This window comes from Oncorhynchus mykiss, chromosome 23, assembly GCF_057628025.1.
Source record: "Oncorhynchus mykiss isolate SJ-2025 chromosome 23, ASM5762802v1, whole genome shotgun sequence".
Classification (NCBI taxonomy): domain Eukaryota; kingdom Metazoa; phylum Chordata; class Actinopteri; order Salmoniformes; family Salmonidae; genus Oncorhynchus; species Oncorhynchus mykiss.
Window position 1 is genome coordinate 22,734,923 of NC_143044.1, and position 22,578 is coordinate 22,757,500.

At 42.3% G+C, this 22,578-nt stretch overlaps 1 protein-coding gene across 4 annotated transcripts in view; it reads right to left on the reverse strand.

The window, feature by feature from the left end:
• The window catches only part of LOC110502600 (sodium/calcium exchanger 1), a 185,143-nt gene that overhangs the window by 141,350 nt on the left and 21,215 nt on the right, over window positions 1-22,578 (reverse strand). Inside the window, exon 3 of one of the 4 annotated variants that reach the window (XM_090217114.1) lies at window positions 20,042-20,486. The exons of the other annotated variants lie outside the window; for them this stretch is intronic. Coding sequence (XP_090073240.1) covers window positions 20,480-20,486 — 7 coding nt within the window. The 3' untranslated portion in view covers window positions 20,042-20,479. Of the gene's footprint in view, window positions 1-20,041; window positions 20,487-22,578 lie in introns of those variants that run through there. 4 annotated transcript variants of the gene reach the window in all.

Sequence of the window (22,578 nt, forward strand, 5' to 3'; positions counted from 1 at the left end):
CATTTCATTATTCATTCTTCCATTCATTCATTCTGATTATGGGAGCATTTACTTTTTTACTTTATAATTCTGTAAATTGTATGGCATTGTAGTGTGTGTCATTACACAGTACTTGCTTTCATACTGTATTTATATTACAGTAGGTGTACTGTAATATAAACTACAGAATTTTACATTCCACCAAGTTGCCTGTACGCTACTGTTAAATTCAAAGTTACCCCTTTGCAGTGTGCCCATACGGCCAGGTGAAATTTTATCCCCCCAAAAATGAAATTGTCCTGAAGGCGTTATTATGCATTGACTAGTGTTCCATTTGTACATGTGTATTAGCTGCGCACAACAAAAAGAAAACAAGCCAAGCATCATACAGTTCTTCTCCATAAATTCCCTTTCCCCTTGGTGTCTCGTTCACTCAACTACGTTCCGACCGCTCCCTACACACACGCGGATGCCTTTAAAACACACCCAGAAATAAATCCCTTTAAAACACACCCAGAAATAAATCCCTTTAAAACACACCCAGAAATAAATCCCTTTAAAACACACCCAGAAATAAATCCCTTTAAAACACACCCAGAAATAAATCCCTTTAAAACACACCCAGAAATAAATCCCTTTAAAACACACCCAGAAATAAATCCCTTTAAAACACACCCAGAAATAAATCCCTTTAAAACACACCCAGAAATAAATCCCTTTAAAACACACCCAGAAATAAATCCCTTTAAAACGTATCTAACTGATGGGATACACAAGTCACATTCCTTACCAAATGATAACAGTTTTATCAGAAATGTAAAATGACCTGGTTGATTGAAGTAGGGAAATATGTGTTCCAACCACAAGTTGCCATTTTGGAATAATTGTGTTAATTTTCCAGTTAGGCCAGGAGTGTGAAACTCAATCGCCGGGCCATCATGAAAAAACACAACACATTTGCAGGCCAGACAGCCTATAGGCAATGCTTGTTTTTAGAAAAAAAAGTAGCCATTGTTTTATTTTAAAAAAGATGCCCATTTACAATGTCCACATAGAATGCTGGAACCTATATAGCGTTTTAACATAAAAAAAAATAGAAAATTCTTATTTGTTCATCCTTTGTTGCTATGCTTGCTGATGTGCATAATATGCTGTAAATTAATCAACAAGTATTTAAAAACTTAAAATAGCCGAAACGTACAGTAAGTATGTTGAATAGGTCTAAACCAATGTGAGCTCATCAGGCTGTAATTTCATAAAAGTAGTGACTCAACTGTTGACTCATTTGTACTCGTGTGGGTTCTACTTTAAAGACCAACTACCCCTTAAAAGCAACTAATCCTTTTAAAAATGGCCTATGTCAAATCAAATCAAATTGTATTGGTCACATACACATGGTTAGCAGATGTTAATGTGAGTGTAGCGAAATGCTTGTGCTTCTAGTTCCGACAGTGCAGTAATATCTAACAAGTAATCTAACAAATTCACAACAACTACCTTACACACATGCGCCTTCTTCACCACGCTGTCTGTGTTTGTGAACCATTTCAGTTTGTCTGTGATGTGTACGCCGAGGAACTTAAAACTTTCCACCTTCTCCACTATTGTCCCGTCGATGTGGATGGGGGTGGGATGCTCCCTCTGCAGTTTCCTGAAGTCCATGATCATCTCCTTTGTTTTGTTGACTTTGAGTGAGAGGTTATTTTCCTGACACCACACTCCGAGGGCCCTCACCACACTCAGAGGGCCCTGGATGTGGCATCGATTTGAGTCAGAAACATTCAATCTCATGTCAAAATTGACTACAAAGTGTAAATAAGATTATTTGGGTCATAAAGTCAGTCTTGTCTAAAACAAGTCAATGAATTTGCTTGCATTTGTTTTGGTACCGGCTGCCTCTCACAGCTAAATCGGCTCAAGACAAAAGTGACGTAATTAGCACGTGGAGTATTGAGTAGGATTCTGTATCTTCACATGCAAAAGTTAAAGCTTTTGATATAACGCTTGATCTGCCTTTACATACAGTGCCTTGCGAAAGTATTCGGCCCCCTTGAACTTTGCGACCTTTTGCCACATTTCAGGCTTCAAACATAAAGATATAAAACTGTATTTTTTTGTGATGAATCAACAACAAGTGGGACACAATCATGAAATGGAACAACATTTATTGGATATTTCAAACTTTTTGAACAAATCAAAAACTGAAAAATTGGGCGTGCAAAATTATTCAGCCCCTTTACTTTCAGTGCAGCAAACTCTCTCCAGAAGTTCAGTGAGGATCTCTGAATGATCCAATGTTGACCTAAATGACTAATGATGATAAATACAATCCACCTGTGTGTAATCAAGTCTCCGTATCAATGCATCTGCACTGTGATAGTCTCAGAGGTCCGTTAAAAGCGCAGAGAGCATCATGAAGAACAAGGACCACACCAGGCAGGTCTGAGATACTGTTGTGAAGAAGTTTAAAGCCGGATTTGGATACAAAAAGATTTCCCAAGCTTTAAACATCCCAAGGAGCACTGTGCAAACGATAATATTGAAATGGAAGGAGTATCAGACCACTGCAAATCTACCAAGACCTGGCCGTCCCTCTAAACTTTCAGCTCATACAAGGAGAAGACTGATCAGAGATGCAGCCAAGAGGCCCATGATCACTCTGGATGAACTGCAGAGATCTACAGCTGAGGTGGGATTGTCGTATATTGCACAAATCTGGCCTTTATGGAAGAGTGGCAAGAAGAAAGCCATTTCTTAAAGATATCCATAAATAGTGTCGTTTAAAGTTTGCCACAAGCCACCCGGGAGACACACCAAACATGTGGAAGAAGGTGCTCTTGTCAGATGAAACCAAAATTAAACTTTTTGGCAACAATGCAAAACGTTATGTTTGGCGTAAAAGCAACACAGCTCATCACCCTGAACACACCATACCCACTGTCAAACATGGTGGTGGCAGCATCATGGTTTGGGCCTGCTTTTCTTCAGCATGGACAGGGAAGATGGTTAAAATTGATGGGAAGATGGATGGAGTCAAATACAGGACCATTCTGGAAGAAAACCTGATGGAGTCTGCAAAAGACCTGAGACTGGGACGGAGATTTGTCTTCCAACAAGACAATGATCCAAAACATAAAGCAAAATCTACAATGGAATGGTTCAAAAATAAACATATCCAGGTGTTAGAATGGCCAAGTCAAAGTCCAGACCTGAATCCAATCGAGAATCTGTGGAAAGAACTGAAAACTGCTGTTCACAAATGCTCTCCATCCAACCTCACTGAGCTCGAGCTGTTTTTCAAGGAGGAATGGGAAAAAATGTCAGTCTCTCGATGTGCAAAACTGATAGAGACATACCCCAAGCGACTTACAGCTGTAATCGCAGCAAAAGGTGGCGCTACAAAGTATTAACTTAAGGGGGCTGAATAATTTTGCACGCCCAATTTTTCAGTTTTTGATTTGTTAAAAAAGTTTGAAATATCCAATAAATGTTGTTCCACTTCATGATTGTGTCCCACTTGTTGTTGATTCTTCACAAAAAAATACAGTTTTATATCTTTATGTTTGAAGCCTGAAATGTGGCAAAAGGTCGCAAAGTTCAAGGGGGCCGAATACTTTCGCAAGGCACTGTATATTTTATGGAAAATAGATGATGTATGTTTCTGGACGATGCACCATGCTGCCTTGTTGACAACATGACCGAGCGGCGCAGATTACTGTTCAATTTGAGAAAGGCGGTCCTCACTCATTTTTCGAACGATGCCCCACCGCTACCCCTAATCGAATCCTCCCATTGAAGGGGCTCCGGTTTGCAACTACCAGTGGTGGTAGTATAACCAGAGATACTCGAATATAATGACCTCTCTGGTGTAATTTAGCTAACGATTTTAGATAATGGTATTGTTGGTTATGTAAGTAGCTATCTTTTAATAAAGCGAGGCAGGCTAGCTAACGTTTTAGCTAACATTAGCATAGCTAGCTAGATAACTAGCCAGCTACTTTATTACAATTTAGTTAGGTTGTAGCTAGATACTGCTGGTTATGTAACGTTATCATTTGATAAAACTACCGAGGCAGGCCAGACTACTTGTCGGATTTGCAAGTTAGTTCGTAGGTCATACAAGTGTATTCTGTATTGTCTAGGGCAAAACAAAATAATTAATGCAGCTAACTCATGTCTGAGTCTGAAAAATACAGTGACCTAGGAGCAACAAACCATAACAGCGTGACCAGCCTGAATCTAATCCAATTAATTTGTAAAGCATATAACTAGGGTTTCCACTAGTTACCACAGCCACAAAGTCAAAACTGGCTATGTCATAGAAGTTCATGAAAACTCAAATGTGCTTTTTGGTCTTAATTTAAGGTTAGGGTTAGACACAAGGTTAGCTGTGTGGTTAAGGTTAGCTATAAATTAAATGTTAAGAAGATAAATTGTAGAATTAGGTGGCCTGTATGACTTTGTGACTGTAATAACTAGTGACGACCTAGAATTAGCTTGACCCGAGTTACTGCCCCGATGACACGGATGGCTTCATCAACAACGGTAATGTGTGTTATGTGAAAATCTGTATAAAAAAATACCCAGTTTGATAAACTAGTAGGTTAATTACTCAGCAAGCAGATACCTGAGTAGTCATTTAGATTGTGAATTGCATTATCAAAAATCTTTGTCCTTTTATAACAAAATGCATTTTACCACTATAAATGGAACAGGGAGGACACTTGAATCAGGTTGGTGAAATTTGACATGGTCAAAAGTCAAAACAGTTTCGAGTTTTGTCCCAATTCACCTTAATAACCTAACCTGGTGGAACCAGCCTGATCATGATATCTTAGGTGAAATAGAAAGGTGAATGCAGCAACCAAGTTGGTTCATCCATGCTAATCATAACTACCATTGATAATGTAATTAGTGCTCTTTGTGTGTGACCAACCAGTATCTTTGATGAGGGGCCAGGAGCTGATCTACGCTGGCATGCCCATCAATGAGGCGCTGGCAATGACCTTACCTCCAGCCTGCTCACCAACAGTCATCGATGGGGAGACCAGAATTAGGTAGATTTAGTCTGACCTGTTCAAACTGCAATATAGTGTATGTTTGTCAGATATCACCTATCCTAACTGCCATTAGTAATAGAACAGTGACTACATATTTACATTTACATTTTAGTAATTTAGCAGACACTCTTATCCAGAGCAGCTTACAGTAGTGAGAGCATATATTTTCCATACTGGTCCCCAATGGGAATCAAACCCTCAACCCAGGCGTTGCAACCACCATACTCTACCATCTGAGCTACACAGATCCGCTATGTGCGCATGTATTCACAGATGCATCTATGTAGCCAGCACTTGGAGACTTGCAAGATGATGTGATGAAATCCTAACCGACAGACAGGCTTGATACTGATGGAATCCTGACCGACAGACAGGCTTGATACTGATGGAATCCTGACCGACAGACAGGCTTGATACTGATGGAATCCTGACCGACAGACAGGCTTGATACTGATGGAATCCTGACCGACAGACAGGCTTGATACTGATGGAATCCTGACCGACAGACAGGCTTGATACTGATGGAATCCTGACCGACAGACAGGCTTGATACTGATGGAATCCTGACCGACAGACAGGCTTGATACTGACGTCGCTGAATGGAGAGAGACCTGGCACTCAGCATAAAATTTTTACTGGACTCAACTTTCACTTGTATTGGCTTTTTTATTATTGAATTGAATGGTATCAGTCAATATGGGGAGGGAGAAACCCTGTGTATTTCTGCAGCATGATCAGGGAACTCCTGTTGTATACAGGACACCACACAGTAAGGCATGACTACTACCGGTAATTAACATAAACACGTTTAGCATCTCCAGGCATACAAGCCGCTGATGCGCGCCTTTTGAATATCTACATTTCAAAAAGTTGAATAAATTAACTTAATATACACCATCACAATAATTCCATTATTTATTTTAGGCAGGTGTAAAGAAACATCATGATATGAAGAATCTTTTTTCAGAAAAACAGAATATGAGTTGGCCTACTGTGTGTTATCTGGCAATGAGCCATAACTGTAGGCTTGTTAATTTAGCAAACAAGATATGCTTGTACTATAAGTCCCGTGCCATTATTTTATATTATATGATTTTATAGTAAGAAGAATTTGATTGAACTTAGCTGAATAACATAGAAAGGATATGTGCACATATGAAGTGGCTATCTACCCCCAAGCCATAAGACTGCTAAATATTTCATCAAATGGCTACCCGGACTATTCGCATTGACCTCTTTTTCACACTGTGGCTACTTACTGTTTATTATCTATGCATAGTCACTTTACCCCTACCTACATTTACATATTACCTCATTTACCTTGACTAACCTGTACCCCACACATTGACTCGTTACTGGTATATAGTCTCGTTATTTTTTATTTTATTGTGTTACTTTTTTAAACTTGATTTTATTTTGTATTTATTATTTAAGCAAATATTTTCTTAATTAATAAAAAAAAACTCTGCATTGTTGGACTTGTTGTTGTTGGACTTGTACGTAAGCATTTCACAGTAAGGTCTACACCCGTTGTATTCGGTATATGTGACAAATAACATTTTATGTGATTGGATTTGATTTGTAAAAGTCATCATTTTAAATGGGTCTTATGCCCTAGATTTAGTTGTGAATGATACAAACCTTAGAATGTCTTAGAAAGCAAAACATACACTGTGTATACAAAAGTATGTGGACGCCCATTCAAATTATTGGATTTGGCTATTTCAGCCACACCTGTTGCTGACAGGTGTATAAAATCGAGCACACAGCCATGCGATCTCCATAGACAAACATTGGCAGTAGAATGGCCTTACTGAAGAGCTCGGTGACTTTCAACGTGGCACTGTCATGGAAGCAACGTCAGCACAAGCACTGTTTTTCGGGAGCTTCATGAAATGGGTTTCCATGGCCGAGCAGCCTAAGATCACCATGCGCAATGCCAAGCGTCGGCACGTGTGGTGTAAAGCTCGCCGCTATTGGACTCTGGATCAGTGGAAACACGTTCTCTGGAGTGATGAATCACACTTCACCATCTGGCAGTCCGACGGACTAATGTGGGTTTGGAGGATGCCAGGTGAACAATACCTGCCCGAATGCATAGTGCCAACTGTAAAGTTTGGTGGAGGAGGAATAATGGTCTGGGCCTGTTTTTCATGGTCTGGGCTAGGCACCTTAGTTCAAGTGAAGGGAAGTCTTAACGCTATAGCATACAATGACATTCTAGATTATTCTGTGCTTCCAACTTTGTGGCAACAGTTTGGGGAAGGCCCTTTCCTGTTTCAGCATGACAATGCCTCCGTGCACAAAGCGAGATCCATACAGAAATGGTTTGCCGAGATCGGTGTGGAGGAACTTGACTGGCCTGCACAGAGCGCTGACATCAACCCCATCGAACACCTTTGGGATGAATTGGAACGCCGACTGCGAGCCAGGCCTAATTGCCCAACATCAGTGCCCAACCTCACTAATGCTCTTGTGGCTGAATGGAAGCAAGAGTGGAAAGCCTCTAGAGTGGAAAAAAAATCTAGTGGAAAGCCTTCCCAGAACAGTGGAGGTTGTTATAGCAGCAGAAGGGGGGACAACTCGATATTAATGCCCATTATTTTGGAATGAGATGTTCGACAAGCAGGTGTCCACATACTTCTGGTAATGTAGTGTATATGGGTTGCTTGATGCAACCATAGGCTATTGACAATTTGAGAAAGTAACAAAAAAAAGCTTGATCTCTGTTCATTGCCTCAGGCTGCACACGGAGTTCTCTCATCAAGTGATCATTTTCAGTATTCTAAATGTAATCTTGTCTTTGGTAATATGTAAAAGTAGTTTTGATTTAGAATGGCCCATTATCAAATGGGAAGTAACAAGGGCAGGGGAAAAAGGACATGTCATCCGCATGCACTCGAATAGTGAATGGAGGCCGCTTTCCCGCTTGTTCCATCAAGCACTGTTTGAGGAGCATGCTGCCTCTTGCTGCACTACCGGTGACATTCCACCCAAACTCTATATGCCATGGGCTCTCCAACCTTGTTCCTGCATTTGCCCAGTGCTTAAATTGGGAAACCTAGTGAAATCTGTTTTTGAACGTGGGGGTTCGTGCTGTCATGACTCATGACTGCCGGTGTGGCAGTAATATGGTCACCGAAACAGCCCTAGTTACTACATTTGAAAGTTATCAAAACACTTAGTTTAGAACATCTACATAAATTCAGCAATTGCATTCTTCTCATATTAGTCTGTAGGCCACTACATCTGCCATGCATCTGCCTGTAGTAACTGAACTCAACCTGCAGGAGGTTTGTTTCTTGTGATTGAGTGAGTGAGGGAAAACCGCTGCGGGCAAGGTTCTGACAGATGGGTGTGTCTGGGTTGTGGCAAGGACACACCTAAGAAACACCCACATCAAACCACACCCCCAACCTATCTCACATTTGGCTTCTGTCATGGCCGCCAGCATTTCTTAAGGAGCAAGCCAACAAATGAGGCCAAATCAGAGGGTGCAGTTCCCCTTTAATGTCTTTCAGTCATACATTTTTGACAGCCAAGATTACATTTTCTGTACAGCAATGACCCGTTGGAACCGAAACGCGGCATAGCAAACGAAGTACACCATCTACAATACCTCTCTTGCCAATTGGCCCGGACCCTTTGTCGACACGGAGCCCCGCCGATCCATCACGACTGGTCTGCTGACGTAATTCGCCCGAGGTGCTCTCAACCAGCCTCTGCGTCGTGGATGTCGGTGAAGACCCATCTGCTAGGCCTGGCCCGCTAGCTCTCTGATCGCCGTGTCTCCCGCTCGCCTAGCGTAGTAACGTCTACCGAACGGCTCCTTGTTTCATCCTTTGCTGCTCATTGGACCCTATGATCACTCGGCTACACAGCTGATGCCTACTGGACTGTTCATTAACACGGTACTTCATTTTGTATATCTGTCTCGAACTCAGGCCCTGTGTGTAGCTAACTGACCCTCTCTGCCCATTCATCGCCATTTACCCGTTGTTGTTGTCTTAGCTGTTTACCCGTTGTTGTCTTAGCCCTTCCAATCAACATCTGTGATTGCTTTATGCCTCCCTCTAATGTAAATATGCCTTGTATACTGTTGTTTAGGGTAGCTCTCATTGTTTTGTTTTACTGCGGAGCCCCCAGTCCCGCTCTACATACCTCGGTTAGCTCCCTTGCCCCACCCCCCACACATGCGGAGACCGCACCTAGCTTAACTGGCGCCTCCAGAGATGCAGCCTCTCATCGTAACCGTAGCCTTGGGTTCATGCATGTTAACATCAGACGCCTCCTCCCTAAGTTTGCTTTATTCACTAGTTTAGCACACTCCGCCAACCCTGATGTCCTAGTCTGAATCCTGGCTTAGGAAGTCCACCAAAAATTCTGAAATTTCCATCCCCAACTACAACATTTTCTGTCAAGATAAAACTGCTAAAGGGGGCAGAGATGCAATCTACTGTAGACATAGCCTGCAGAGTTCTGTCCTACTATCCAGGTCTATGCCCAAACAGTTCGAGCTACTACTTTTAAAAACCCATCTCTCCAGAAATAAGTCTCTCACTGTTGCCACTTGTTATAGACCCCCTCAACTCCCAGCTGTGCCATGGACACCATAAGTGAATTGATTGCCCCCCATCTCTCGTCAGAGTACTGTTAGGTGACCTAAACTGGGATATGCTTAGCACCCTGGCGGTCCTACAAGCTAAGCTAGATGCCCTCAATCTCACACAAATGATCAAGGAACCTACCAGGTACAACCCCAAATCCGTAAACATGGGCACCCTCATAGATATCATCCTGACCAATTTGCCCTCTAAATACACCTCTGCTGTTTTCAACTAGGATCTCAGCGATCACTGCCTGCGTCCGTAATGGGTCCGCGGTCAAATGACCACCCTTCATCACTGTCAAATGCTGTAAAGTCTATGGAGAATAAGAGCACCTCCACTCAGCTGCCCACTGCACTGAGGCTAGGAAACACGGTCACCACTGAAAAATCCACGATAATCGAGAATTTCAATAAGCATTTCTCTACGACTGGCCACGCTTTCCACCTGGCTACCCCAACCCCGCCCAACAGCTCTGCACCCCCGCAGCAACTGGCCCAAGCCCTCCACGCTTCTCCTTCACCCAAATCCAGACAGCTGATGTCCTGAAAGAGCTGCGAAATCTGGATCCCTGCAAATCAGTTGGGCTAGACAATCTGGACCCTCTGTTCCTAAAATTATTTGCCAACATTGTCACAACCCCTATTACTAGACTGTTCAACCTCTCTTTTGTATCGTCTGAGATTCCTAAAGATTGGAATGCTGCCGCGGTCATCCCCCTCCTCTAAGGGGGAGAAGCTCTAGACTCAAACTGCTACAGACCTATATCCATCCTGCCCTGCCTTTATAAAGTCTTCGAAAGCCAAGTGAACAAACAAATCACTGACTATTTCGAATCCCACCGTACCTTCTCCGCTATGCAATCAGGTTTCCGAGCTGGTCATGGGTGCACCTCAGCCACGATCAAGGTCCTAAACGATATCATAACTACCATCAATTAAAAACAGTACTGTGCAGCTTTCTTCATCGACCTGGCCAAGTCTTTCGACTCTGTCAATCACCGTATTCTAATTGGCAGACTCAGCAGCCTTGGTTTCTTTAATGACTGCCTCGCCTGGTTCACTAACTACTTATCAGATAGTGTGTCAAATCGGAGGTCCTGTTATCCGGACCTCTGGCAGTCTCTATAGGGGTGCCACAGGGTTCAATTCTCAGGCCGACTCTTTTCTCTGTATATATCAATGATGTTGCTCTTGCTGCGGGTGATACTTTGATCCACCTCTACGCAGATGACACCATTCTGTATACATGTACATCTGGCCCTTCTTTGGACACTGTGTTAACAAACCTCCAAACGAGCTTCAATGCCATACAACACTCCTTCCGTGGCCTCAAACTGCTCTTAAACGTTAGTAAAACTAAATGCATGCTCTTCAACCAATCGCTGCCCACACCCGCCCGTCTGCCTAGCATCACTACTCTGGACGGTTCTGACTTAGAATATGTGGACAACTATAAATACCTAGGTGTCTGGCTAGACTGTACACTCTCCTTCCAGACTCATATTAAGCATCTCCAATCCAAATTAAATACTTGACTTTGCAATGTCATTTACAAAATAGCCTCCAACACTCTACTCAGCAAATTGGATACAGTCTATCACAGTGCCATCCGTTTTGTCACCAAAGCCCCATATACTACCCACCATTGCGACCTGTATGTTCTCGTTGGCTGGTCCTCGCTACATATTCATTGTCAAATCCACTGGCTCCAGGTCATCTATAAGTCTTTGCTAGGTAAAGCTCCACCTTATCTCAGCTCACTGGTCACTATAGCAACACCCACCCGTAGTACGCGCTCCAGCAGGTATATTTCATTGGTCTACCCCAAAGCCAACACCTGCTTTGGCCGCCTTTCCTTCCAGTTCTCTGCTGCCAATGACTGGAACGAATGGCAAAAATCACTGAAGTTGGAGACTTATATCTCCCTCACTAACTTCAAGCATCGGATGTCTGAGCAGCTTGCCGATCGCTGCAGATGTACACAAAACCCATCTGTAAATAGCCCATCCAACCAACTACCTACCTCATCGCCATATTTGTTTTTTTCTGCTCTTTTGCACACCAGTATTTCTACTTGCACATCCTCATCTGCACATCTATTACTCTAGTGTTAATTGCTAAATTGTAATGAATTAATAAATGTATTGCCTTACCTCCTTACTTAATTTGCACACACTGTATACATCTTTTCTATTGTGTTATTGACTGTACGTTTGTTAATCCCATGTGTAACTCTGTGTTGTTTTTGTTGCACTGCTTTGCTTTATCTTGGCCAGATCGCAGTTGTAAATGAGAACTTGTTCTCAACTGGCCTACCTGGTTAAATAAAGGTGAAATAAAAAGAAAGACATTTTTAAAAAATCAACATTTACAACACGTTTAAACTTTCGGTCCGGCAGAAGATTCGGTCAATGCCATTGAGGGGCCGAATTTCGCTACCCCTCCCTATTGATGATGGGGACTAAAACAGTGGGCTGCTGGAACAGTGTAATGATAATATTATACAGCACACTTGATATTTTTACATGACCATTACATTTTAAATAAAGATAACTTCATAATTATGCTTTACATACAGGATGTGATCATTACTTTATTTTATAAATTTAACACACACTTTAATCTTTTTCAACAGACGTCTGACTGAATAAGGAAATACCTTACATAATATGCATGCAAGTAATGTAGAACAAGTGTGCTGACACATTCAAACAATGGGTTGAAATGAAAGGTACTTTACATTTTGACCATTTGTTCATGTAACATACCGTTACATTTTTTGGGCAAGTAAAACATTGACTGAGAGCTTAATGTCAACCCCTCCTGGGTTTCTTATTAATGGTACTGCAGGGCTTGTCACAGAGCAGCAGGAATAGGCTGTTTCTGTTAAGTAGGGAAGCTATTGTGGCGTTTCATAAAAAACACTCAAGACTTTCCATAGATGCTCTTTCTGGGGAGGCTGGGTACAAAAGGTTGGACCAGAGGGCTGCTAGCTGGTGAATGGGGTTAATCTGTAGTAGAGAGTGGTGTCAGTTCAGCCAAAGAGGTAGGTTGTGCCACTCTTGTTTTTAGGAAACCATACACAAAATTCATAATTTGGCAAAATATTTAGTAACAGATCATCCTTTCATGGAGTCTATGAAAAAAAGAAAAACCACCTGGAAAAAGTGGTAAGTAAGTTACGTCCCCCAAAAAAATATTTTTACCAAGTCAAATGAATTTATTGTGTTGGAGGTTTCATGATGCTTGTATCTAAAAACAAGTAGTTCATTTGAATATTGTTCTATACATCAGTTGGGGTCTCTATAAGCTTCAACATGAAACCTAGCATGAAAGTGCATCCTTGTAGCTGTGTGGGATAATATAGTGAAAATGTCTGCCTTAAGTTGAGCCAATGGCCATAGGTTAAGTTGAGCCAAAGGTTTAGCCAATGGCCATGGGTTAAGTTGAGCCAAAGGTTGAGCCAATGGCCATGGGTTAAGTTGAGTCAAAGGTTGAGCCAATGGCCATGGGTTAAGTTGAGCCAAAGGTTGAGCCAATGGCCATGGGTTAAGTTGAGTCAAAGGTTGAGCCAATGGCCATGGGTTAAGTTGAGCCAAAGGTTGAGCCAATGGCAAGTTGAGCAAATGTAAGAGTTTTCTTCCCAGGTGTAATGCAAGACATTATTGCTGGGATATGAGGTAACAACAGGGCCTGGCTTTTGTTGAAAGTGTAAAAAAAAAGTACAAAGTGTATGTTGGGTGCTAAGCCTGTGTTAAAAGATGTTTAAAATTATTAAAATACCATAGAATCTCTGATATTGTTTAGAGCTTTTCTTCAGGAGAGGAAAAGCATTAAACTACAGATCTCCTTCCAACATCTCTCCTCACTGCAATGTCTCTCCACACTAATATCTCTCTATACCCTGCAAATATACGCCATGCCAAATAAGAGCCCTATAGCATTTCCAGCTAAAAGCAGCAAATATACACCCTGACAAATAATAGCCCTACAGCAACTCTGGTTTAAACCTGCAAATATACACCCTGCCAAATAATAGCCCTTGGCTAAAACCTGCAGTAATAGACTTAATCGGCTACCAAATAAGAGCCCTCAAGCCTTTCCATCTCAAATCTACACCCTGACAGCAGTGGAGGCTCCTCAGAGGAAGAACAGTTCCTAAAAATAAAAATAGTGAAACATAAAAACACAGGGACAAAAATACCTGAATTCTTCCAATAGAAACTCTCGTTTGCAACTGTTATAATTACACCCTAGATCAGCTAGATGCAGGCAAGATTGTGCATCTAGTTGGTATCTAATGTGTCACTGTCTATCACCTTGATTACTCAAAATTATCTTGACCTGTGCACCTACTTTGTAAACTTTCATTCATAGGCTAGGTTGTAGCAACCTCATGATGGGTACAGGGAAAATTTGAGTATCATGTAGCCTAAACCTATGGATGTTACATTGAGCTGGGTGAACGGAATATGAATGACAGTCATCCAATATGCTGTAATAGAAATAAGGTAATGTTCATGAAAAAATAAATAATCCTCCCTCATCTTAAACGGCACCGACCTCCACTGTCTGACAGATAATAGCCCGTACATAGAGAATATATACTGCACAACCAAATGCTTCAGTCCATTAACAGAGTGTCAAGCGCTGAGTTCCTTCATCTTCATCTCTCTCCTCAGGCAAAATGGAAGGTCATTTTCCTGCTGCATCTCCTACTGCTTGCTGGCTGTGAGTGTGCTGGACTCTATAGTGAGGGGGCGTCAGTAATATTGTAGCTCCCTGCTTGTCTAGTTCATTTTCCTCTGTCAATCTGAGTATCTCCTCCACAGCTCTGCGACAGTCATTACATAAGAGCACAGAGTGTTTTCCAGTGGAACAGTTTACCCTGACAATCTCTTTCAGTCTGGTGGAAGCAGACCTAGAGACTCATGGCCTCCAAGCTAAGGCTGCTAGTCATAATACCTCCATTACAATCACACTACTTCTCACTGGCATATAAATGTATTTTCCTATCGTGCGTGTGTGTGTACGTGTGTGAGACAAAGTGTGTGTGTGTTTGTGTGTGGGTGATTAGTTCAAGAGGGAAGCAGAGACAGCATGGTTTCATAAACACTCAACACCCAGGGAATTAGCATATTCGAGGTCAACCTGAACAGAAAGGATGGGGGGGGGGGGATTGGACTGGAGGACTGTGTGTGTGTGTGTGTGTGTGTGCGTGCGTGCGTGTGTATGTATGTATGTATGTATGTCTGTGTGTGTGTGTGTGTGTGTGTGTGTGTGTGTGGGGGGGGGGGGGGGGTGCCTGCTCATGTATGATGTGTGTTGTGTCAAAATATTAATATGTAAGTGTGTGTGTGTACTCCTGATCCTTCTGTGATAATGCACTAGTACAGCCCAGTGTGGCTCTATCCATTGGCCAGCTGTGCTGATAGTTGATGTCAATCACCTCTAAAACATGGCAAATATTGGTTCCAATCAAACTAACAATATATGAATTAACAGCTAATTCGTTCTTTACTTCATCACTAACACATGATTTATAAAAGTTCACCTTCATATAGAGCAAAACTATATGATTCCCACTAAGGAATATCTCAGCCTAATTCTATACCATTACAAATACACACCACCTTCCCCTCCCCAGTGACACCTCTCTCTCTCTAAGGAGGTAGCCAGTAAAGTGATAGAGTGAAGACAATCGTCAGTGGGGCCTTCCGCCTTCTCAGGAGCTCAGTGACATGCTGCTAAAAATAAAGGCCTGAACCAGGACAACGGAAATAGGGAAAGAAAACAGGACAGCCTGGGATCCGCTGGGATTGGGAACATTGCCCCCATTAGAGCAGGAAGAACGACGGGAATCATCGACTGATGCTCATCCGACGCAACTCCAGGACAGGTGCTTTAATCTGCGTGGTGTGTGTGCGTTCAGGGGGAAGTATCCTTTCAAAGTTATATGAAATGCTGTACAAAAACACATGCTTGTTGTTACACTAATTGTCTTGATTTAGTAACCTATTAATACACTATTAATAGCCTTGTAATGAGTCATTGACACTAATACCGATATAGTTACACCCAGAGCCATGTGTATAGAGAATTGGACCAACTTAGAATTTTTTATAATTTTCTAATTCTAGACATTCAGTTACATAGCATTATTTAAATATTCCCCATGTAATGTTATGGCTTTTTCACATATGAAATTCGGTGCCCTGGTTCGGTTTCCTGGAGCGTTTGTGAGGACTCTACAGAACACGTCTTGCTTTCATAAGACCTGAAAATAGCAGTTTCAGGGTGGGATTAGCAAGACGTACATTCCACATGATGTTAGCGAGCTAGCTTGTTTACAACGGGCAAAAAAGTTCCACGTGACTCGCTCTGCCGCGATACAATACCTGGTACTCTGGTTCAGGATCTTGGACCCGCTACTCACGCAGGTCCAGGATTAATTTCAGCCAGGGTTCGTTTGCGTTTCACACATGCTTCATAGCGCGGCGCAGGGTACCAAGCGCTCGGGATCCGGATTATAAGGGGATATATGAAAACGCCCTTAATGGGACGCCAGCATGGCTGCAATATAATTTTTAAGTGTCATGTAAATGCATCATAATGCAGACGCCTCAATGGCCCAACTTTCTAAACACATGGTTACACCCTCAACGCTACACCGTCTTTAAGGATAGTGTCCAGTCCTACCCTTACTGCCATGGTCTTCGCTATGGTGTCCCTGTCTCACTGCTCTGAACGCTAGATTTTCCACACACACACACACACACACACACACACACACACACACACACACACACACACACACACACACACACACTGGGGGAAATGACTTATGGAAAGCTGTGTTGCCAAGAACAGCTAGGCAACAGTAAACAGAGCCATACACTGGCCTTACTGTGGGAAGGCCCACCCTGACATTAACACTTAATAATCGTTTATAGTGACCAGAAAGCTAGGCACCAGACAGGCTTTGTCGCTGAATCACCCATGGGGAGGAGCTGTTAATGGGGGAGAGATAGAGGGAGGAGGGCCCTCTTGGTTCTCATATCTGGAGAGATAGATGGTCTTTATCACTCCACTGCCATCATTAGCAGAGACAAAATAATCAGGAAGGAAGAAGTGGAGGAGGCAGCACTGTGGAGGAGTAACATATGTGTGTATGAGGGGTGATAAATGCCATAAATGAACCATTGACCGTGTGAACATATGAACGTGTATGTGTGAACATGTATTTTTATTTTATTATTATTATCATCATGATTTTGGGGGGGAGGAGTGGGGAGACTTGTAGGTGTGACTTAAATGTGTGACCATGTGTGTACGTGTGAATGTGTGCCTTTTTTTACCATTCAACCAAGTTTATTTATAACAATGTGACGCCTGAATGTCTGAACAATTCAGGTCCAAACATTTGTGTTAATGGAATTCACTCCATAATATAATAGCCACTGTGTGTTGTGTTTATAAACAGGAATTATAAACCCCACATCGACTGATGGAAAACGGTACAGGGGTCCTGTTAGTACAGTGTCTATTATATTGTGGAGTGAATTGCATTAACACAACTGTTTGGAACTTAGGAGTTCACACGTACACACGTTCAACAGTTCATTTATGGCATTTATCACCCTTCATATGTGTGTGCATGTGTGTCTTATTACAGCTGCTGAGCAGCCTGAGCCTGCAGTTCATCTTCACTCTGTATAATGGAGGACTATTAGGCCTACAATAGGTTCCTTCTCTGGGAGATAGAGTGTAGGATCCAGTCTTTGTTTAGTATCAACCTATATGAACTTCACTCCATTTAATTCACAACACATTCATTCATTATTCCTTATATCATGGCATTGTTGAACGCTCCTTTACTGATTGGCTTGAAGGGCATTCTAGAGCGTGCATTATTTTCCTATAACGCACAGTATATTTGCACGGTAGAATTCAATGGCAAATTTATACATGTTTTGTTTGAGGTGCTTTTGAAAGCAGAAGTCAAATAAGAAACAGTATTGGTATTGTTGAATTTGATTTTCATAATAGCAAGCTAGGACTGATGGTTTGTTAAGCTAAACTAGCAAGTCTGTTTGTTTGGTTACCATGGCAACTATTGTGCCTATCTAGTAAACTTGCTAGCTACTTCAGTGGATGTTGAACACATTTCTACTGGCAAATGAACACATTTCAAATGATAGCCATGGTACTGTATAAAAGGGATAATCAACTTGGGGCTCTATGTGCTTTCTGGAAAATAATGTAACTCTGTGGAAAGTCATTTCCACTCCGCCAGCGCGTCGTGGAACACACCTTCCACATCGTTCATTATTTTCCATAGAACTTATAGCCCCTCGATGATTAATCCTTACATACTGTATCCAACTGAGGCCAATGCCCATTGACCGTATATACGCATCAAAGACCTAAAATATTTCATACAGTATGGTACGTTCTGTCTGAAATGTATTCTCCTTAGTGCATTATATTGCACTAAGTGAATAAGAGAGATGGAGGGAGAGAGAAATAGAGAAAAAGAGAAATAGAGAGGGAGAGCGAGCGAGCGAGAAAAAAGAGAGAGAGAGAGAGTGATGGTGCGTCCAGGCCTCAGCCAGTGTAGTGTTTTATTACTCAAGATGGAGCAGCGCTACAGGAGAAATGCCTAATCAATAAGAGGAAAACAATTCCCAATCCCTGTAACCCTCCACTCTGTCTCCACAATATCACACACATACACACACACCCTGACCCCTGTGCCTTCCGTTCCCTTTTTAATCTATGGGAATGGAACATTTTCTTTGGGAGTTTTACAGTCAGCACGGCGTTCCACGGAAGGGTTTTAGAATGCAACAGCAGTAGCCTCCCCCTTCCTTCTCTCTCCTCCTCCAAACTCCCTATTGCCCGTCTGCTCTTCAATCTGATCTAGTTAACTCCTGTGGAGGAAGTCCTGCTTGGCAGAGCCCCGGTGATTTGTCATATTTCACCCCCCTGTAAAAACCTGCTCCCCCCACCACCCCACCACAACGGCAACCAGAGGCTGAGTGCTAAAATGGATGACTAATGTAATGATGCGGCCAGGGTTCTCCAGACTTTTCATTATCAAAATAAATAAATCCAGCAGGGGTTCCCAACCTTTTTTCCCCAGGGACCCCTTTTTCATATTGGAAAAATGTCACCCCTCCTTCCCCTTTTTAAATAATTGTTTATTGAGATTGCCTATGTTAAATACAACACCGGCTTGATTTTGTTTAAATTGAGGGACCTATGAAAATACTGTTGTTTTGAAGCTCATTTCCTGCAATTCTACATAGTTTAACAAGGCTCATGACTACTTACTATTTATTATTATTAATATTATGGTGATCATAATAATAATAATAACGAATAAGGGAAAAAAAGTATTGACTCGATTTCCCCAAATGTTATTCCACAACCAAATAATTGTTTTATTATGATAATTTATATTAACCCTCAATTTAATCGGACATATTCTCTTTTACAGAAAGTGATTTGATCATAAGATGACTTCCCAACACAAGTTCAATTTCTTTGACTCCTCGACTTTAGAAGGTCATAGCTCTGCTTCTGAATGTCATAGACACAACCCAAAGATATTCCCATGTGGATCAGAGTTGCGTCTTACTGCTTGTTTCCAGACTAAAGTGTAGCGGATTTATGGGTCATTTTAGATTGGCATGAACAATGGAAAAATATCACTGGTGATATTTGAATATCTCTGTTTGCGTGTTTGGTTTGTGTGTGTGCCCCTTAGGTTGGGAACCCCTGCTGTACAGCAGCAAGACAGCTATCTGGCCCCAGTCGATGGCTGGTCCAGTGGACATTTAGTTCCAGATAATTGCTTAATTCTCTCACTAAGTTGACATGAGTCTTAAAATAGAGTGTGCTTGTTCTGGAAACAGCATGCATGCTTATGTTCTATCACTCTTAGATAGCAACACAAAGTGTCACACCACAGTCGAGCCAATGGAAAAATGAAAAAAATCATGTTTTCCGCTTTGCAGAGATGCGTGCTTCAAGCTATGTCCGCCCATGTGTTCCACTGACGATATTAGAATATCTCTGTTTGCGTATGTATTTGGTTTATGCGCGTGTGTATATGTGTGTACGTGTACATATATACGTGACGTGTGTACGTGCTGTGTGTCATTGTGCATGTATTTTACGAGCACCCTTTGTGACTGGGGTTATTGGGAAACTGAATGATGTCCTCATTCCTTCTGTTTAAAACCCATTAATCACCAGCACACATTGGAAGTGGAGATGGTAAAATAAATAGGCACGGAGCAAATAGCTCTAACAAGACAATAGGTGCTTGATCAAAGTCCGAGAAGCAACCAAAAGCAATGCATGCTATAATAAAAACACAGTAATAGCTTATTTTATACTTTATTTAACTAGGCAAGTCAGTTAAGAACAAATTCTTATTTACAATGACTGCCTACTCCAGCCAAACCCCTACGACACTGGGCCAATTCTGCACCGCCCTATGGGACTCCCAGTCACAGCTGGATGTGATACAGCCTGGATTTGAACCAGGTACTATAGTGATGCCGCTTGCACTGAGATGCAGGGCCTTAGACCGCTGCACTACTCGGGAGCTGAGTTATGTGCCATTTATGCTAATGTTAGTGATCAGATCTCCAGTTAGCAACCAAGCAGCAAAATTAAATCAGTGAGATGAATTTCCCCTAGGACTGCAACCAGCAGGGACAGAAGAGGGAAAGGCCCATGGGGACACCACCACCAACGGAGGACCCAGGTTAGCCCAGCTGCTGACTGGTCCTGGATCAGCCCACTCAACTGTTTGTCTCTAAGTCCTACGGAGTAGAACAACAAAAAGCAAGTCTCCAATCAGGCAAACAATAGGAGGTAAAATAGATACTGATTGTGTATTAATCATGACACAGCTAATGTTAGTGTGGCATTGAGGAGTGTGGATGTATGCACACACACAGACACACACACACACATAAACAATAATGTAATTTGCAGTTTCTCAATTCCTAATTATGCTAGGGGCCAAGTTCAACACAGCAAAATGGGAGGAATTATTTCAAAAACTATATAATCATAGAACTAATTGCATGCTCCATGTCCACACACACTTTCCCTCATTCTCTTCACAGCTCTCGCTTTCTTTATCCCTCTCTCAGTGAAGCAATGGAAAGCAGTGATCACCCCCCCCCCCCCTCTCTCTGTAATTCCCTCCCCTACAATGTTATAGTCCTGGTGTGCACGTTAGCTCATGAATTTAGATGAAGACGAACGCAAGCAGGCACCAGGCTCTGCACCAGTCCTAAATAAGACTAACCCAAAGAGAGCAGGGCCCACAACACGCACACACACACTGCATGATGGGATACGCTGCCCAGTAGGGGATGAAAGCCACAGGCAGACAGTCACGCACACTTCCTCCTCTGCTCACTACCCCTCTTCATTTCATCTTCATTTGTGTTGTAGGCATATTCTTACTGTGACTTTCACCCTGATATAGGCTACTAGATAGCTTCTTCCCACTCTGGTTGCTGGACAGTAGTGCTTGTCGCCGGTTTACTATCTACTCGTAGTGCAGCCCGATCAGCCACGCTGATTTGCTTTCCATACACCCACTCCTTTTGACACACTCACTTACTCTGGTCGCAATATTGGGCTGCAGCTACCCATACTTGGACAACATTAATACATTTAAAGATGCGCTATGCAGAAATTGCTTCGCCATATCCTGGTTGCTAAAATTGTAATAGTTCGGCCAATTTCAGTTTATGTAACAAAACAAGGAAGTATAGTGTAGAGAATCATCGTAGCCGTAAATTTACCACAACAAACCGATGCTGGCACTAAGGCTGCACTAAATTAGCTGTATAAGGCCATAAGCAAACAGGAAAACGCTCATCCAGAGGCGGCGCTCCTAGTGGCTAGGGGACTTTAATGCAGGGAATGTTAAATCTCTTTTACCTCATTTCTACCAGCATGTTAAATGTGCAACCAGAGGAGAAAAAAAAACTTTACTCCACACACAGATGTGTACAAAGTTCTCCCTCGTCCTCCATTTGGCAAATCTGGCTATCATTCCATCTTCCTGATTCCCACTTACAAGAAAAAACTAAAGCAGGAAGCACCAGTGACTCAGTCAATAAAGAAGTGATCAGATGACGCAGATGCTTAGCTACAGGACTGGAATATGTTCTGGGATTCTTCCGATGGCATTGAGGAGTATACCACCTCAGTCACTGGCTTCATCAATAAGTGCATCGATAACATCGTACCCACAGTGACCGTACTTACATGAGCTAAATTACTTCTATGCTCCTTTCGAGGCAAGCAACACTGAAGCATGCATGAGAGCATGAGCTGTTCCGGACGACTGTGTGATCATGCTCTCCGTAGCCGATGTGAGTAAGAACTTTAAACAGGTCAACATACACAAAGCCGCAGGGCCAGACGGATTACGAGGACGTGTACTTCGAGCATGCGCTGACCAACAGGCAAGTGTCTTCACTGACATTTTCAACCTGTGACTGAGTCTGTAATACCAACATTTTTCAGCAGACCACCATAGTCCCTGTGCCCAAGAACACTAAGGTAACCTTCTTAAATAACTACTGACAATCACATCTGTAGCTATGAAGTGCTTTGAAAAGCTGGTCATGGCTCACATCAACACCATCAAACCCTAGACCCAGTCTAATTTGCATACCGCACCAACAGATCAACAAATGATGCAATCTCTATTGCACTCCACACTGCCCTATCCCACCTGGACAAAAGGAACACCTACGTGAGAATGCTGTTCATTGACTACAGCTCAGCGTTCAACAATATAGTGCCCTCAAAGCTCATCACTAAGCTAAGGACCCTGGGACTAAACTCCTCTCTCTGCATCTGAATCCTCAACTTCCTGACGGGCCG